Raw genomic sequence first — 20,806 nt, 5'->3', positions numbered from 1 at the left:
GCTTATCAACGGGCCGCGAAAGCCTTAACCAATTTGTTTTGACAATGTTCTACTTTTGACAACTAATCGAAATATGTAGAGTAAGTTATATAGCTTAACAAAATAAGAAATAAAAGTTCAGCTTTTCACGAAATTATATATTTTTACATGACAATTGTTTCTACAACACCGTGTCTTTATCAAATGAAATATTTACAAACTACCTGCTACTATATATACCGAAAAATGACCATAAAACCTTAATTAATTTTGTTGTGAGAATTTAAGTTCAATAAAGAGAATTGATCGTTAAGCAATACATTTGAATGTCTCATTTTGTTAATCTCCATGCCTTTTGTGGCCGTGTGTAAAATATAAAAATTGTCGTCAAAAATGTGTTTCTCTGTGTTTAAGTGTGTAGCATAATTAGAGTCTAGACGATTGTTTTTAAACGCTCTTATATGTTCGTTAATCCGGTTTCTTGAAGGATCTCCCTGTTTGTCCACAATTTAATTCTCTATTAATGTACGAGTGCTGTAAGTTAAAGCTGAAACCTTTTTCCAGAAATTCAACTTGATTTTTAGAAAATGTTGTGTCTGTTAAGTTTATGAACCTGGTGGTCGGTATACTTTATAATAACTGGCTTGCTTTTAGATATTTTTGAACTAGAAATTAATTGGTCTAACTTTAGTTTTTGTCTAAGAAACTTTTTATGAAATGTCTGTTCGAACTCCAATAATCAAATATGTCAAATTCTCCCGTTTTGAATCTGGGGTTTCCTCGCAGCGGGACTTCTATTGTTGGTTTTTCATTTCATGAACTTCGGAAAAACCTTATTTTGCAGACCTTTGTTAAAAAAACAAATGTCTTGGGAACATATTCGGCAACGTAGCAATTTAATGTACCAAATAGGCAAGAAATCAGTTTCAGCTTCTTTCAAAAATTGAGCTGAGTTGTTTTTTGCTTGACGAAAATCCATTTATCAAAATAAATAAGGAATAAAAGTTCAGATTTTCACGAAATTATATGTTTTTACATGGCAATTGTTTCTACAACACCGTGTCTTTATCAAATAAAATATTTACAAACTACCTGCTACTATATATACCGAAAAATGAATTAAATTTATATTGGACAAACAGGTAGATCCTTCAAGAAACGCATTAACGAACATAAAAGAGCGTTTAAAAACAATAGTCTGAATTCTAATTATGGTACACACTTAAACACAGAAAAACAAATTTTTAACGACAATTTTGATATTTTACATACAGCCACAAAATGTAGAAAATTTAATTTATTGGAAGCTATGCAGATTAACAAAATGAGATATTAACGTTCAATTAGATTTAAATGTCTCTCCCTTAATGAACTTAAATTCTCATAACAATATTAATTAAGGTTTTTTGGTAATTGTTGGGCATATATAGTAGCAGGTACTTTGTAAATATTACATTTGATAAAGACATGGTGTTGTCGAAATTTCGTGAAAATCTGAACTTTTAGTTCCTTTTTATTTTGAACCTTTTTCATCCATCAAATTCGAATTAGATTGACATGAAACACGGTGGATTATTAGAAGCGCATTAATAGAATTTCCTTCAAGATCTTCAGATATTACTCCACATACACTTGAAGACTTAGATAAGTGTCAATATCGCTGGGGCGTCTACTTTTTAATACGTTCTAGAGGAGTGTCAACAAACTACTGATTTAAACTTGACTGCCTGTAGCGACGAAGAAAACTTTTTATTTCAATAATATACCTACCCATTGGAATTGATATTCGAACAATTCTAATTGCACCTATCCGAGCACAACTCGGAAATGAGTTTTATAATTTGTAATCTGCCCTATTATCGAAACGTAATTACCTGACAGGAAACCAACTGAAGCAAACACAACGGCGACGGTTAAATGCCGTTTCCGTTCGTTATCAAAGTTCGCTAGTGGAAAATGTTTCTCCAAACTGCTTGGAGTGTGGTACGGGCATGATAAAATTAAACACTGCACTGCAGCCGGTATTATGTAGTAAGAAAAATACACAAAGAGAACACACAGTGTTGTCGAAACAATTGTCATGTCATAATACATAATTTTTATTTTGATAAATGGATTTTCATCGAGTAAAAGCCACGTCAGTTCAATCAAAGAAAATCTAGTAGGGCTTCTATAAGTATATTCGCGGTGACTTGTAAATAGTATAACCAGGACTTGTGGAAGTTTCTTTGAAAAAAAAAGTCAGGCACGCATGGCGGAACTGTTCCACGTGCCTTAAGCACTCCGCTAAGATTTCATTCAGTTTTACTTTTATTTACGCTTAGTATGTAGCCGATTACTCCTTCAAAAAGGAAAACGCGAAAGAAAATTATTTTATTTGTCAAATTAATTAATTTTTCCCGTCCGGGGGGTGGGGGGTCAGCATGGGTCTATCTTCGCCCCAGAATGTATTTTTCATTATCTCGCCGACACTTCCGTAATAAAAATGGCGCCTTTTTTCGACAACAATACCTTCCCTTTGTTTTAGCAATATTAAATTGCAAGTGGCGATATTACCGCCGCCAGTCGTTTCATTAAATTCAAACGAGTCCCGCTGCGTCCCAGATGATTGCTCCCATGGTTAGGTGGCGCAATGCAAAAGCAAAGGGGTCGACAAACATCACTTCTCGTTAATTTTCTACAACCCCAACGCAGAGGTGGCAGGAGATGAAAATATAAAAATAATAAGAAGTATTGATAACAAGTATTCAACCGTAAGATTTTTATAAAATCCCAAACAACTAAATTGTTGCATACAAAAAAAATCTTACTGCACACTGCACAGTTCGCCGAGACGTGAAAGACACTTTATACAGGGTGTATACGCATTAAAATTACATCGATTTTGCGAAGGTTCTATAGTGGTCGCAGAAACCGCGAAGCGGCTTCTTTTGGACATAAAAACTGCGACGAATCTGCCCCGCCCAGTGACGATTTTGTGGTTTACTCGTCAGTTGACTAAAAATAAAGACGAGGTTTTTCAATTTCCGTCAACGTTGATACGAATCGTACGTTATCTCGTTAACAGCCAACCTGTTTCATAGTAAACAACGAACGACCGAAAGTTTTTACGAATACGGGACACAAGATCGGAACGGGGTGTCCTTTTACGAATCTAATGAAAGGACGAACGAATGGGACCCGAAACCGGTCGACACCAGACACCGCCCCCCACCCCGCCATCAAGAGCAAACAGAGTTGCCCGTTGACCGCGAAACTTCGATAATCGACGTCCGACTATAAATTAACTTTCCGGCAACATCTATTATTTTGCTACCGCGTAATGTAAGGGTCCCAGTCTTTTGTCACGTTCGCGTTAGTTAATTTTGCGCAGTCGATTGGGCCCGTTAATTATTATTAAACGCGCGGCGTCCGTTTTAATCGTTTTTCGTTCCTGGATTGACGTGACGAATGTTTACCGACAAACGCCGATTTATATCTCCAGGTGTACCTGTGTTCGATCCGATACGAATTGGGTAATTGCATAAACAAAAATTTTACGCAAATTCCTATTTCTTCTTCTTTTTTCTTCTTCTTTCTAACATGGATACCAGCATTCTCGCCACCGTTTTGGCGATCTTCCTTGAGATCTTTTCCCTACTGGGTTGTTCATTTTTGCGTTCTAGGCGAGTATGCCATCTTGCATTCTTTTGATGTGCGTTCCAAAATCTTCATATTTGCCTCACCCACCTTCCGCACTGCCATCTGATGTCCTCATTCCGTATTCTGTCATACAAAGTTTTACCCCGTATAGTTCTTAATATTTTCATTTCATCTGTTCGCATCATTTGTAAAGTTCTGTTCTTGCTACTTTCGAAAATCGGTGAAATCGAATTTTTTGAAAGTATCTACACTCGTATAAAAAGGTTATATCTCGATAACGGTAGGTCCTATAGGGTAGCCGTTGCTACATAAATGATCGCCGTCGAAAAAAAAAATTATCTGTCCGTTCTGCGTTCTCGTCTTTTGCTTTTGAAGCTACAAAATTGAAATTTGCCTCCCTTTCAACTCTCCACGAAAGAATAGAAAAAATGGCCCTGATCCGACGACGGCATCCATCTTTTTTTCGCGATTTTCGACTTTTTTTTATCCTTGTTATGAAACACGATAAGTGTCCGAAATTTGAAGCAATCGACTTCCTATTTGGCACATCTTCACGGAACCTATTGAAAATGGGGGGGGGGGGGGCTGAGGATCGGGAGGTATTTTAAAAAAATTAAAAATCACTTGTGCAAGGGTCTACAAAAAAGACTATTTTTCAAAAACCGTTTACAAGGGAACGACTCCATAAACTTTTATTCCTGACAATTTTTCGAAAATATACAAGATGCGATGTGCAAATTCTACAAAACTGAAAAATGGGCCCCCCTATTATTGAAAATTGGCAATAATTTCAAATCTGTGTTTTGGATGTCAGTTTTTTTTTACATTACCATATGGCCCATATAGACAGCTTAAACTTTTGTATTTACGGTTTTAAAGTATTGTGCAGAGTGATCGCGATACAACGTGCAATATTAAAAAATATAATCAGTACTCCAAATTTGCAGCTACCGACTTCAGACTTGGGAGAGAAGTAGAAGTCTGGACCCTGGCCCTGATCCGACGCCGGTATCCATCTTTTTTTCGCGATTTTCGACTGTTTTTTGAACAATGCTATGAAACACGATAAGTGTCTGAAAATTCAAAAAAACTGAAAAATGGGTCAAATGGGTCTTCTTATTATTGAAAAATGGTTTTAACTGAAAGACTGTGAACCAGATCTCACTTTCATTTATATTGCGATATAGCCGGTATAGACAGCAAAAACTTTTGTCTTCACCTCTTGTACAGGGTGTTCCCGATATTCCGAGCTAAATGAGAAACGCGTTAAGTGTCCTAAATTTGCAGATATCAACTTCAAATTTATCAGTCCGTGTCCACATTTAACGAAAAAAAAGCAGTGCCTTTAATTTCGCTATATAGAGTTTCGACTGTATTTAAAACTAAAAAAATGATATCTTTTTTAGGACCCAAAAAAAATATTTTCCAGAAATTGGCATGTCCGACCGGAATAATTATCGAATCAGAAAACGAACGCCATTCGGAGACACGAACCGAAAATATACGGGGCCTCCCGGATATGGGCAAAAAAAACTGAAGCTTTAAATCGCCGTTTAAACTTGTTTCGCGTCACATTTCGATTGAAATTGTTCTATAAATCGCGGTTACCGATCAATGAAGAACAATTCTATCAAATCGGGCGGTAAACAAAAAACGAAATACCCCGCCACAACCAGTTTTATTTTGTTTAACGTCGGTTACGGGTATTTTGGAAACGATGCAGGTACAAAATCCGAAATCGAAGCCGTATTGTTGTTTCGCGTTGACTATTTCGGTTGGGGGTTTATTTTATACCCAAAATATATGTACGTCGCTTCGACATCGAACTATGACGTTTCCTGTTCGCACTTAATTCAATTAAAATCGAAATTGGAACTGATGGAAAACGGCCGGACAATTTTGACCGTATCGAACATTTTAAATTAACGAAACAATGAGAAGTTGCGTCGTTAATTAACACGAGCGAAAAATAATTCCGCCGTACTCAAATTCATCATTTTCAATGCACAGAGAACGTAATTAAATAATTTGTTCTACTACGCACTCCGGAAAGTGTCGTCTCTTCGGACATTTCCGGCGCTTTGGTCGCGAGTTCGGAATGCGATCTGATGTTTTCGGAAGGTGACGATGAAAACAGCATGTCGATATCTTCACCCTAACCTAAAATACGAATAAAATAGTTCAACGCCCAAGAAACAGTTCATTATCCGAAACATTAACAATAATATAAATTAAACAATCTGTTATAATATTTTTTTATTATTTTTCTTCGTGGGGATATAAAAATGCAGACATACATGGTACCATAACTGTCCTACAATCAATTTGTCTTACCGGATCTTTCGATTTGCAGGTAGGATTCCTGGATGTGGCGATTCCTCCCGATTTTATACCGGAAGAAACGTCCGGGGACGTGATGGTACCGGAAGCAGGGACCGTCAAGCTCACCTGCAGAGCAAGGGGACACCCCGAGCCACACGTGCAGTGGCGTCGCGAGGACGGATTAGATATCATCATCAAGGAACCGTCGTACTCTAAGATACGAGGTGAGATCTTACCTTCTTATCGTTATCGACATATCAAAGTCTTTTGGTTTACGTCTCTGATTCTAGCATTTAACATATTATCGTATCACGTTTGTCAGCAATGAGAAGGTGATTTTTTATAGCAATAGTCGTTTAATTTCTTCAAATGAAAGTTATTTTTAACTTCTTAGTTAAGCCATTTCTCAGAGAAAGAAAAGTGAGTATCATAGACGTAAAGATGATGAACCCAAAACTGTAATTATATAAAATTCAAAAACAGACGTCGACCTAAAATACGACCCTGTGATAATCCCCTGTTAATACCCATAGGCCCAAGTATTACTTTAGGGTACTGTCATGTTCCTGGAATGAAACGAATTTCTAAGAAACGTTACCAAATCTGTGTGATGGAAAATTAAAACGAATGCCGTTGAACTGAGGTGGCTTCTACTTGATGAAAATTTATTTATCAAAATAAATAAGAACTAAAAGTTCAGATTTTTACGAAATTATATATTATGACATGACATTTGTTTCGACAGCACCGTGTCTTTATCAAATGCCGTGCTATTCATTCAATTTATTCAAATCAGATTTACTATTGTTGTCTATTTCGTTTAGGCGTTTTTGAGAAGCTGTAATGATGGAAAATTCGCAAACGGAAGTGGCATACAGATTGATTCGTTAAGTAATACTTTAGGGTTCTGGCATTTTAATACGACGAAACGAATTTAAAAGACGTCTATGTGATGAAGAATTGAATTGATAATTTCATGATTTATCGTGTCAAAGGCTCTGCTAAGGTACCTTTTATTCTAGTTGGATTGTCACTTTCAATTAGGAGTAAGTACTAGCGAATATTAAGTGACAGGATCGTTAAATCTATTCGAATCAGAACTTTTTAGTAAAGACATTTCTCAGAGAAAGAAAAATGAGTATCATGGGCTTAAAGATGATGTACATTAATTATAACAGTAATTATATAAAATTCAAAAACAGAGGTGAACTTAAAATACTCCCTTGTTAACAGCCATAGACCTAGAAGTTGATTAAGTCTTACTTTTTTGTTCTGTCATGTCAATGGCATGAAACTAATTTGTAAGAAACGTTACCGAATTGTGTGTGATGGAGAATTGAAAGGAAAGTTCCTTGAATTATCGTATCAAGTGCTTTGCTATTTATTCAAAAATATTTTAATCACATTTACTATTGTCGTCTACTTCGTTTAGACGTTTTTCAGAAGTTGTAATGATGGAAAATTCGCAAACAAAAGTGGCCTTAAGGTTGACTCTTTAAGTAATACCGATTTATCGCGTCAAACGCTAAACTGCGACAGCATTAGCTGTCGTAAAGAAACCTTCCAGTGAATCTAGAGTAAGTCCTAAACTTAAATGAGGTTTATCTCGTTCGCCATCCGCTATAAATTCACAATCCCTTTCAAACGCACGTAAAATCATATTTAATCCCATCAGCCGCCGCCGCGACATAAGGATTCGAGAAAGCAATCGCGCTAACGGCCAAAGGGACGATAAAGAACGGCCCTCCCGCGATCGTATGTAAATAAAAATGACCCGCGAGGTCCCCGTAATATTGTAAAAGGGCCTCGTCATCTACTCCTTTCACGTCTCAGATAAGGAGAGCGCCATTGATACCGAAACCAATATACTTAGAGGTTCGCGGAAGGCGAGGGCCCCAATAATACGTATTGTAAGATTCAAAAAACGGCCAGGAGCATTCCCCGAGGTGCTGTTCTCGCGACGGCAATAACAGACCTACGTATATTGGTTCGTATATGAACGAAATGTGCCCGCGAGTTCACGAACGATCGTTGTTCGAAGAAAAAACGTTCGCATTTGTTCGAGACAGTTTAATATACCAGGTTTAGAGGAGACGGCAGGTTGTCTCAATCGCTTTCCCTAGATGCGAATATTTAGTTTCGGTCGTGTTAGGGGATTACGCGGAAAATTGAAACAAATTGTAGAACATTACTAACAATAACAAAACAGCAATATAGACGTTAATCATAATGAGTAATTAAAAAAAAAATATGCGAAAAACTAGAATCGATTGGAATATACGACATAGAAAAAAAACGATTCATTGACAGAGTGCAAATATTCGAGTAGATTCAGACCACCTTACATGCTTATGTAATGTTTTGTTGGCTTTTTCAAATTTACCAGCAATTTTGTAAGCAAATACGTTGCTCATGTCATAGAAGAAAATTAGTCAATGTACTCAGTATTTTTAGGCTACTGTAATACTTTTTACAAAACTTCTGGATTCCTCCTGCATCGGTTTTTGCTGAGTCGAACTTGCTGACGCTTCGCCAATCATCCTGTTGGCTTCTTCTGAGCTTGACTAAAACTGGCTCGTATTTTACTCTGTACTATATATTGTTTGAGGGGGGGTGGAGCTAAACACCGTCTGGGATGACTGATTCCCATATCCCATATCATCATCATCAGATTTATGAAGAACCAAACCTTCTCAGGAACGTATTTTTCTTATAACTGTCAAATTTTAGAACAAACATCGGGAACAGCTATGGGTTCTGCACTATCACCAGTTATCGCGAATATATTTATGAAAGTCTTTGAGAACAAAGCTGTCTACACCTTTCATTTAAAACCAAAATTGTGTTTACAGAAAGCCTACGCACAAAGACCGATACCTTAGTGCATGGTCACATCACCAAAAAGCAAGGCCGAAAGCAATCCTACACTTGCCACTGAGGTCCTTCCTTACATTCAAAATATCACTGACCACATATCAAAAGTTCTAAAGAAGCATAATGTCAAAACCAGATTCACCGCTTGTCCAAAATTTTCTCAACATCTTCGGTCCGTCAAAGATAAATTTCCATTTGAGATGCCAGGAGTTTACAGCATTCCATGCATTTGCGCCAAAGAATACATTTGGGAGACCCGACGAAAAATATCAACTAGGCTAAAAGAACACGAAAGAGCCATACGACCAAGAAAAATAAACTCATCAGCCGAACACAACCACGAAACCGGGCATAAAATTTTATTCGATAAAACTAACATTTAAAAAATTAAAAAACTACCAACAAAAAATCCGAGACTCTATAGACTATCTATAAACAACCTAACAATCTTAACCGCGACTCAGGTATCTACCTGTCACCAATATGGGAATCAGTCATCCGAGACGGTGTTTGTGTCCCTCATTTAGCTCCGCCCCCTTCAAACAATATATACGAGCCAGTTTCAACCAAGCTCTGAAGAAACCAACAGGATGATTGGCGAAACGTCAGCAAGTTCAACTCAGCAAAAACCGACGCAGCAGGAATCCAAAATTTTTGTAAAAAGTACTCAGTATTAACCCAAAAGATTTGTAAATATCATTACAGCAGCCTGTGGCTACTGAAAATAAATATAAAACTAAATATATAGACACTGTGGCTAAAAAATCTCTCAAAACTGGATGTCCTACGTTTAGGTACTCTAAGGAAATCACATTGAGCCCTCCATTTCTAAGCTAAACATTCAATATCCAACATCAAAATGTTTGATGAAGATTCAACCAGATTGAAACGTTAAAACAATCGGAACATTTTGGTAGCTACTTGCAAGCTGCGACAGAACCAAACTGTCCGCACAGCCTGTGTTTAACTTAAGAACGCACTTTCGTATTAAGCAACCCAAATCTACATCAATGAAATTTTGCTATACATTCTTTAAACAAAGAATTTGCCGAATTGGGAATTTGGCATAAAAATTCAAGAGTTGCTCTTGAGTATCACGCTGAAGTCATAATACCAGAATTCTCGTAAGGAAGACCCCTGATCCAATGTGAGCAAGAAATATGTGCGACAAAATTGTTTCATTTTGAATGTGTAAATTCAGAAAATGTTCCCAATACGCCTTGGTGTTGCCAACGATGTTATGATTTTTTATTTAAAAAAGTACTTTTTTATTAAAACCATAGTTTTGTTTTTTACTTCTAACTTTCGATGAAAGAGGTGTGAGATTTCATAGTTGTTTGATATGTTATTGTAGCTTGTGTTGAATGAATAAGTTTGGTTAGTTTTAAAAACATCATTGTATTATCAGTTATATTTTTAAAGTAAACATTTTAAAATGATATGGCAACGTGTAGATTCAGTCCTTATAACCTTATAAGGATGAAGATCAATATATAATAAATGAACCATCTCATATTCACAACCAGTATAATATTTCCAACTGTTTATATTTGATGTATCATCTAGTAATTCGAAATCCGTTCCGATTTTAGAGTCAATTGATCCATCGTTAAATCCGTTTCAGTAGATTTTCTAGTAGGTTGATCCTTATCTTTCCACGTACTTGTACCGGTTTTTCTTAGCTGGCAACAAAAGTTTTAGCCATTTTCAACCTTCTTTTTTTACACAGTACCTACCAAGAACTAGGAAAATCAAAATACACTTCAAATTTGGATTTGAAAACACCTAGACGCTTTCAACGGACGCAAGACAAGATCATGTGGCTACAAAAACAAAGAGTTTTGTTTATAAGGAAACGTTATTTGGGTAGTTTATTTATTCTGGGACGCCATATTGAATTTCATATGACAGATCGTTTTCGGGGGCCTAAAAGAAATTCGTATTGCTTTCTTCTTATAGATATTCATCCCTATTCTCTATTATCTCTATTTTTATCGGCTTCTATGCTAGACATCATGTTCTTGTCTTGCTCTGCTGAATTGCTTAGCTATTGATCATATAGCTAGTTCTTCCGTTTAACCAGCATTTTTTCTGTTCGTCTGGTTTAGATCTAGTTTGCTGGTCAGCCTTGACGATGACGTGGGTTTGCTTTCGGACTCATTTTCTTGGACAATTTTGTTAAAATAAGGTCCGAAAAAGTCATCAGAGGGTTCGATTCATCAATAACCAACATTAAGATGAATGCGAAAAGGGGTACAAGGGCGTATACGTCTACGTATTGCACAAAGCAGGAGATCCGTGTCAAAATCGCTTACCGACCAGATACTAAATAAATGTCAATCGCTATTCAAAAACGGGATCGGGTTTTCAGCGCGGCGAGATAAAATCTGGCGTATACGTTCGTAAACGGCCATTTAAACGAAAACTCTATTAACCGCAACGATTTTAAAGAAATTTTCTTAGAGGAACCGTCGTTTTGCCACTTTGGAACGTCTCGAAGCTGGTTTTATGTTTTCGACTCAAAACTAAATGTTGCTAGACTTCCCACTCAAAAAAGATCCACAGGCAAATGGATCAGGAGGTTTGGAACGACTTGACTATTAAACTTTGTTACGAAAATGCTATTAAAAATCATACCTTCACAATTTTAGAAATTGCTATAAATATAGTAGCATAAAAATGGTGGTTAAACGAATGAACTACCTATATGACAAGTAACCAAGCAGTACGTCAAATCCAGACAATCAAAGAGAACAAGTTTAAGAGTGACAGAAGATCAGGTCCAGGATAGAAGTTGCAAAAAAAAGATTTGAGAAGCCAGGAGTTTAGAGAATTCCATGAATATGGATATCAAATAGGCTCAAAGATCATCAATGAGCCTGAAAACGAATGAACTCCTCCGCAGTTGCTGAACACAATGGCCAAATCGGCCATAAAATTTTATTCGATAAAAATAAAATTCTTGCATGTAATCAATTCTTCTACCGACGAATAATCCGAGAGTCTATAGAAATCTATAAGCAACCTAACAATCTTAATCGCGACTCAGGATGCTACCTATCAGCAATATGGGAATCAGCAAGCCGAGACGGTGTTCATGCAATTTAAAAGCAGGTAGAGAGTAAAATGCGAGCCAGTTTCAATCACACTTTGAACAAGAAAGCAGGATGATTGGCGCAACGTTAACTAGTTCGAGTCAACTGGAGGAATCGAGACGTTTTATAAAAAGTATTGCAGTAGCCTATGGAAGTTTCTTTGAAAAATTGACAGATGAGCATAGTTATGATCACAGCAGTATTCTTAAAAACGGGTTAAAAAGATCTGTCACTTCTGACGACTCCTGAAGGTTCACAAACCACTTTCGACTTAATCTTAGCACTATTGGTTTTCCAACAGATTACCTAGTTGATATTCTAGTTATTTTGAAGTTGAGTTCTTCTTTACTAAAATTTCTGTATATTCTATATTCCAATCTTATTGAGGTATACTCGCTTTGTCCTGTAATGATCAAATTTATGAAGCAATCTCTAATTCCACGTAATTCTCTGCCAGGAAAACACTGCTTCACTTGAATCAACGAATCCCAAGAGCTAAATTGGACCTCGTTCATTGATTTGGTGAGTTATGGCTGTCGAAGAAGTCTTCTTACTTGAACACTATCATATATACCAGCTTCCATCAGCCCCAGCTTGAGATGCAACGTTTTCCTTGAATCATGACTTTGCTAACTCTGCTGCTTCCTCTCTTGTAGCTGTAATCTTGCAATCTGGATACAGTAGATGGTTTAATTTTATTTCGGAATCGATTTGTTTCAAACTGGATGTCGTTTTCTGATTGAATTCTTCTTTAGACCTTGATGTTTCCGTATCATCTCCAGTAAATTCAGGAAAACGGCGGAAGATCAGGAGGCAAAGATAGCAGACACTTTCTCATTTTAGTTATCTACCGTCGGAAGTATTCAGAAGTATATATTTGTGCCTTTCATTAGGAATCAAAACTAAAGCTGGCCACGTCATGACCCGCATTTCCGCATCCCCACACGCATCTGCAATAAAAAAGAAGAAGAAAATAAGAAAATCACTTTTCAATGTGGCCAGATAGCGCCCGCGATTCTCGTATTCGGTAGGGCCACAAAGTTATCGCTCGTCCCTGGACGATGTTTTAACTTCCGAAGTCAATTTTTACGGTCGTTTTATGGGCAGCGATTTCGCAATCTCACAGTGTAAAATTACAGATGTAAAGTGGCGCGTCATAAAGAAAATCGGGTAGCGGAAAACGATCTCTTTGCCCGAGCGGTGCGCGCGTTCCTCGAAGAATAACAATTGATCCGTGGCAAATCTTAAATGGAAATATGTTCGGCTCTAAGGTGCGATGATAAAGGAGAGTGAAACGATGTCGGCATTCGTCGTTTGCATCCAGCGTACGAAGCTTCGACAGCTTCCACGACCGGTTGGTTATGTTGATCCGATTTAGAAGGTCGTTCAACTATTAAAGAAATATACTACACATTCCTTTATCGATAAGAGAGAGGGAGAGAGGGGGGTGGAGAGAGAGGGGGAGAGAGAATGGTGAGAGGAAGAAAGGGGTGAGAGAGGGAGGGAGAGAGAGGCAGAGGGAGAGAGAGAGAAAAGGAGGGAGGGAGAGAGAGGGAGGGAGGAATGGAGAGAGGGGGATAGAAAGGGAGAAAGAGATAGAGAGAGCTACCTCCTACTGCAGCGATATAGTACAATAAAAATGACAATGAAAAAAACAACTAACAAAAGAACAAGTAAAGCATAAAAGCAGCTAAAAGCATCTACTATCAAGAAAGAAGAAAGCAATGCAAGTTGCCTTCAGGTTGGCCCAGAACGTGTTTAGAAACTGGAGGAATCGGAGGAAACTGGCTATCAAGAAAACACTTAAGGTATTCGTACGAACGAATCCTGCAACCTGAAAACGGACCCCTTAAGGTTAAGGTTCACAAACCAGTACTACACCTTCAACCACTGGCTATCCAACACTATATTAAAACGCGTACTTAATTCCGTTCACCTCATTAAATAATTAAAAACGAATGCATTAGGTTCGAGCCGTATTCTGGTTAGTTCCTCTTTACTAAAGTCGCTTTTCCATTATCGCCAGTGATAGGAAATGCATTTATGAAAGCTTTTGTGAAGAAAGTCCTCGACACTTTCCATCCAAATTCAAAATCTGCAGCTGTCTCGTGCCTGGTACTCCAACAGATATTTTGGTAAGTGTTTTGCTTCTGGAGGTACTTCAGATTTAGTTTTTGAGGGAGTAACCGGCCATCGTTGCCCTTGCTAACGATCTGCCATAATTTTTGTTCGCTTCTAGACCTGCTGTTTCACTTATGGACCAGTGAAAATACAGGAAGTATACCAAAACAATTTACCATCTTCGTTATGCTTTCTTGATTACACCAGAACATTTGGGACGGATGTGGAACATCTAAAGTGAGAAGAGGATCACGAAATACCTCATATATACCTTACAAACTACGTACGACAAGACCAATAGAATAGGAACTCTCAACAACTTTCGGTGCCGGAATACGCGTCGCCAATTGTCTTGGAGATTGGATTGTTAGAAAGGCTCTGGAAGACTAGCTGGGCGCAGTCTCCATTGGTTACCAAATGACCAGAACGAACAGGAAATTATTGAACTCCTTCAAAGTGCGGAAACTGCTAGTCTGCAATCAGGCCTACCATTGAATAGGACCAAATGTGTTTTTCCTCAAAAAAACTTCAACAACATATCTTCTGGATTCCTTCTGCTTCTGTTGTTGATCAAGCGAACTTGTTGACGTTTTCCAATCATCTCGTTGGCTTCTTCGCAAGTGGCAAGTTCGATTCTCCGAAGCAGCAGGAATCCAGAAGATTTGTAAATAGTAGGAGCAAATGAGCAAGATGGGACCTCTGCCGTTTGTTTTCTCCAGTGAGTTTATCTCTCTCCCACTTTCAAGTATTCGATTTTGCATGGTTGGTCACAAGCCGATGCACAGTGGTGATTAAACGCCATAGCTTTACTGCTCTTTCAAAAAATTGGATCATACTTTTTGTATTTATGCCTCTGGACTTGCTACGTCGTTTTTTATAAAATTTAAACACTGTATTTAATTCACCAAAATAATTCGCATTAAGCAGTTTTCTATACAAAGTTGTATTTCGGGAAAATTACGTTTATGTTAATAGAATATACGGTCAACTCCGATCAACGCATCATATATAAAGCGTACAATGAGATGCTTATCGCATTTTTGGTGTTAAGCTACTTCTTTTGTCCGAACGTACGCTAAAAGTTCCGTTGGAAATTTAATGGCTCTTATCCGACTTCGATTTTATTATTATCTATGTCGATTTTTTCTAAATCGCCATTATGCGAGGGCGCTATCGACCTATTTGTTAGCGATGGACAAAAATTTAAATACAAAAGCTGTGGACTGCGTCTATATAGAGTTCTCATAGTTGCCAGCTGCTCGCAGCTCATTTATAAATGATAAATTTTGATATGGGGAGCTTTAATTCCGGTTCCCTGTCACAACATGGGTTCTTGGCCTTGTCTAACATAGACTTGAAAAACGTCGTACATATCACTTTAAATACTTGATTATCTCTTGAATAATGAAAAGTATCCCATCTAAAATTTTCATAAATGAAAACGTTTTAGGCGATTTTCAAGAGACTCGAAAATTTAACTAAAGATTAAAATTCTTATCTGGAGTAAACCATCCTTTGAATTCGACTTTTTTGCTTACAGTATCGTCGTATCAGGGGGAAGTGCTGAAATTATGGAAAGTGACTCGGGACGAGATGGGAGCATATATGTGCATCGCGTCCAACGGAGTCCCTCCAACCGTCAGCAAGAGGATAATGGTCAACGTGCATTGTAAGTGGCGCCCTCTGGTGCGATCGAGCACATTCAATTTCGTGCAGCGCCGACCGCACGTACAGATCGAAGCCCCAAACGCGTCTGCCGAAATTAAATGTGCAACAGAAGGAAATAGGATTAATTTCTTGATTGTTACGTCCGCGTTCAAGTCGATTATCAAATTAATTAACGCCATTCATTGTGCTTCGAAACGGTCTATCAAAGCAAAGCTAAATGGTGCATTACGCGTTTTTATTTTGTCTCGACGGAACGTATAATTTTAGTTGCTCGCAACCCTTGAGGGACTTTCGAATGTCATCGGAATTAATGTTCTTTTTCGTTACATCTAAACCTATCATGAGGAATCCTATAATAAATTTTACAAAGAACTTATTATTTTTTTTCATTCAAAAATTGTCCTAAACTAATAAGATAATCTTCCTTGTTGAAATTATTGATTAATATCAATAATGATAATTTCTTTTTTAACTGAAAATTACCTATTTAACACCCATAGAGGCGAGAGAAAAGATTCGAAAATTGCCGAACGAAAGACGAACAATTTTGGATATTGGAATCGAAAATTTAAAAATTTTGCCGGCCATTGCCGAAGATTTTACGCGAAAACCCGAACACGCGCGAAGATTCACGAAAATTTAAATTTGTGCACAAAGTGCAGACAATGCAGTATACAAAAAAAAGGATACGATGTAAATATAAATAAACATAGCAACGTGGCAAAGCACCGACTCAAGTAAAACTTGCTCTGAAGAAGCTGACCAAGATTAAATGATTAAATTGTCTTTTAAAATTTAAAGCCGTCTGCAAAGGTAAGCTGTTCAGAATACTCGTCACACAAATCTCTTATAAACAAATTAAAGGACCTAGTTGTGAACCCTGAGGGACACCCTAGTAGAAATATAACAACTAGATTAATACTCAGTCATATGCCTTTGAACTATTAGTCAAAAACAACCAACTGATCCTGCTGATAAGTGAACAGGTTAGTCACAGTGAGAAGAACCATGCTGTAATACGCACACTTTTTTTTTTATACTGTGGTAGTGTCCTAAATCTATTTCGTTTTTTAATATTACTATTAGCATTTGATATTGCTAAGCTTTTCTAGGCAATCTGTTTGTTTGATAGTTACCATAATTGCAATAGCAAATTGGTTCAAAGCAATTATGTTTTCCGTTTATTTTCAGTTCACCCCGTAATACACGTGCCGAATCAGTTGGTGGGGGCGCCACTAGGCACTGACGTCACGCTCGAGTGCTACGTCGAAGCGTATCCCAAATCAATTAACTATTGGGTTAGAGACACCGGTAAGTTGTTTGAGTTCTTTGTCTATCGAAAACCGACTGAAATGAAACAGATAAATTAAGGAAACACACTTTTAACTGAGCTTGTGAGGTAATCTTAACCTCAAAAGCTTTGGTTTTCTACCACTCGAAACCCATTTGTTGTGCATGTCAGGTAAAAAAACGCAAAAAAAGGACAAACAGAATTATGATTGAAGTTCTTGTTTTGTTGTTAAAAAGGAAGCGTTCCGAGGCCAGTGAAAACAAAGAGTTTTCCGCAGAGGGTTATTTACACATTGAAGCGTTTCTGATTAGTCACGGAAGACAGATTAACAATCGTCGAAGGCGTGTTTCTTGCCAGTTTTGACTAGGATAGAAGCAGATTAGCGTCGTTTCAGTCCCCCTCATTTTATGACAATGACACCGCAAAATCTCCAGCCATCGTCGGCGTCGGGCTCAATTACTTTCCAAAAATTCATTTATTATTCACAACTTGCCGATTGCGTGCTATTTTGCGAATTCATCTCTCTGAGACCCAAAAATAGTAGAAAAACAGAGACGGAGCTTATATGGTGCTATATGATAAATGTCCAATATTTCACAGGGTGATTTTTCAAATATTTTCTAGGTAAAATGTCACCACGCATTATTTCTTAAATTAGTTGTCTACATGGCCTTTATTTGACTACGAAAATTTGAACTTTGTAATTTGCTTTTTCTACCACCCTGTATTATATTTTTGGTTAGTTTTTTAGTTTTGAAAAATGAAAAATCATTTCGTGGCCAAAAGTTCGCCATGATATGATGGTACATTATAACAACAAAGGCTCTGTGTTTGCTGCAAGTAAAATTCATTCATTTTCATTTAAAAAAAAAAGGAAAAACAATCATACCATACGATTCAGAACATCTGGACGCTTAAAACGTGAAAAACAATATCTGTCGGGCGTTTTGATAATTAACCAAGTCGTTGAAACGGACTCACCAATGAGTTCCCAAAATCTTTTTTTTTGGATTTTGTGCCACCCTGTATTACATTTTGTTAAAAGAATTATAAATTTCTCAAGTCGCAACCCTTTTCTAACTACAATTGGTGTTAAGTGTTCGCCTTCTTCTTCTTTGCATGCCGTCTTTTAACTGCGACCTGAAGTTAAATGCTTCAATGCTAATTTTGAATTCCTCACACTGGTCTAATTCTGGGCTAATCGTGGCATCTAGATATTTATTTTTATTTAAGGAAGCTAGATATTTTGCTAGAGTATATGTTGGAGAACCAATGGTACTCTATATAAAGGACTCCATTTTGTCTTGCGTAGCAGCTGCAAAAGGTTAGGATCCGCGATACATTCTCGATTAAAGTGTAAACAGCTCATTACAAGCATGTTAAAGGTTGATTTAAAATTAATTGATGGAAGTCGTCGCTATCTCTGTCAGAATTTGTTCCATGTCAAGGTCATATAGAGAAATACGGTAAGGTTTGTCCCATACGAAATTGCAAATATCAATATCTCTTCTCTATCGGCTTTTCTTTGACGCTGTTGGCCCTGGGTAAACAAAATGTATACTAACAACATTTTATTTTTGTTTCTAATTAAATTTTTTGTTAATTGCGTCCCACTTCTTCTGTTCCCCCCTCTGCCTGTTAATTTAATGCTAGATTTTGGGCTGGAACTGTATGTGTGCCCTATGTCTAACTTTCTTAGCCCTTCGTTACTAAATTTAATGTGTTTATTCTCTATTTTTTATCATTTGTTGACGAATAGCCATTTTTTTTTAAATAAAGAAAGTAAATTTTGATAGCCAAAAGCTTCGAAGGTTCCACACTATTAGCATTTAAGCTGAACCTGGACAAAAACAATTGTTTACAAAGTTTTACAAAATGAACTATGGCCTATTCTACAAATAAATCCTACTTTTTGTCAAAAATTTTCTCATTACATAATCTGCATGCAGGCGTAGCGTTAGTTTTGAGTCTAACATGTGTACTAGCATGTCATTATTTATTTCAATTTCTATGTTTTATGAATTAACAGTACTCAATCTTTGTTTTTTCCCAAAAATACAAAATTTATCGTTAACCATGTCATTAATATGCAATAGGAATAGTAGCGGCCCCAGTACAGTTCCCTGCGGCACTCCATACATTGTATCGACAGTATCAGACACACTATTTTTATATCTAACTTTTTGGGTTCTGTTATACAAATAATATACGTAACGCGTAAATCTATTTTTGACATTTTCCAGACTTGGCTACCATCGCGATTCAACCAGCAATTATTTGAAATTCTTTTTTTTTTCATGTAAAATTGAATTCACCGCGATTTTCGTTTTGCGAAATCTTGCCGCCACATGTACGGCATCGAATTAACTTCCAAACTTGGCGCAAACTTATCTTTGTCCCGAACTAAGTTAATTATTTAAATATATTCCGTCTGCGGAACATCGGAGCATGGCGCACATCCAGACACATCACAAGTGGTTCTAATTAACAATAGCGATCCCCCTAGATATATATGACGTCTCCCCCTCCCTCGCACGTTTCTGGTTATATATATTTTCGCCATAGATAGACCAAATCATTAAATATCAGCTTCGACAAAAAATAAGAAAAGTTCTTTTTTTTTTAAATACTTCTCGTAATATCGTATGCTGTGTAATGACAAAAAATACTGGAAAAGCTCTGATAAGCCAACAGGATGATTATTGGACGGCTGCGTCTGTCTGTAGGAGAGACATGTCGATAAATAAATAAGTAATTGGTATGACGATCGCGATTATTTTTTGTGATCGCAACGATACATAATGCGTATTTTTTTCGAATAAGCGTGTAAGGTTCCGAGCTTTTGAATTAATTTTTGAACAATAATATCTCGTAAGCAGTCGGGCTTAAAACTTCTCAATGGCGGAGAGCTCATAATCGACAGGGAGAGCAATCGAGATTGATTACCGGCCAACGTTATAAACGGAATGGGTATTAAAAAAGTCGTTCGCGCCATTAAACGGAATAAAATAGTCAACGACAAAAGTTCGCTTAATATCCCGGGAGGTCCGGATATTCGCAACTGAAAACTTGGTCGATACCGCGTCGTAAAGTTTAGTAGTTTCCGGACCAAAAAAAAAGCCGCGTATCGGATAACCCGTCTTGGTTCTGGATGAAATGGACCTTTCGAAAATGAGTTTGCGACGATGGCATATTAAAAAAGTTCCATTCCGATTTGGACTCTGGAAAATGAAATCCAAAACGCTTAAGGTCAGAATAAAAGGAAACTCAAATTTTTGACTTTCCCGGCATAATGCCGTTTGGCGTTCCAGTAGAGGGAGAAAATTCCGAATGTAAAGAAAAAAGCTGCACGATCAGTTGCTAAGATTTACCAATACTATCCTGCTCAAAGTTAGCAAAACTAAAAAAGCTGAACACATACGGACATGCCAGCAAAACTTTTCAATTACTTATTTAGAAAGGAAAATGAAGTTCAAAATCCTTAAGTAATGGAGAATAATCTACAGAAGAAGCAGATCGATATTGTCAAATTTTAGGATTCCTCGGTAAGCTTTCCAGTACAGGAAGCACTGCTGCTATAAGAATATATAAATTTTAAAGAGAAAACCTGGGTTACTAATGTTTACCATAATTAACCAAAGGAGTTAAAGCTATCGTGGACAAAGCTAGCAAGGAAGATGCCACTGACTGCACGAACAATACGTTTTTAGGAAGGAAAATGAAACTCAAAACTCTTAACAGTCTGCCGCTAAGAGAGAAGAAGAGAAAGAGCGATATCGCCAAAGCTTCGAAACATTTTACTGAAATTTTAGAC

The 20,806-nt window shown here is 37.2% G+C and overlaps 1 protein-coding gene across 1 annotated transcript in view; it reads left to right on the top strand.

Annotated features, from left to right (window-relative positions):
- LOC132705152 (lachesin-like) overlaps positions 1–20,806 on the top strand; it is a 58,568-nt gene that overhangs the window by 15,927 nt on the left and 21,835 nt on the right. Inside the window, exons 4-6 of the mRNA XM_060675587.1 lie at positions 5,975–6,167; positions 15,574–15,702; positions 16,893–17,012. Coding sequence (XP_060531570.1) covers positions 5,975–6,167; positions 15,574–15,702; positions 16,893–17,012 — 442 coding nt within the window. The remainder of the gene's footprint in view (positions 1–5,974; positions 6,168–15,573; positions 15,703–16,892; positions 17,013–20,806) is intronic.

Source organism: Cylas formicarius, unplaced genomic scaffold (assembly GCF_029955315.1).
Source record: "Cylas formicarius isolate icCylForm1 unplaced genomic scaffold, icCylForm1.1 PGA_scaffold_7__23_contigs__length_41026272, whole genome shotgun sequence".
NCBI lineage: Eukaryota > Metazoa > Arthropoda > Insecta > Coleoptera > Brentidae > Cylas > Cylas formicarius.
Note: the sequence above shows the minus strand (reverse complement) of the source record. Positions and strands in the feature narration are given on the sequence as shown.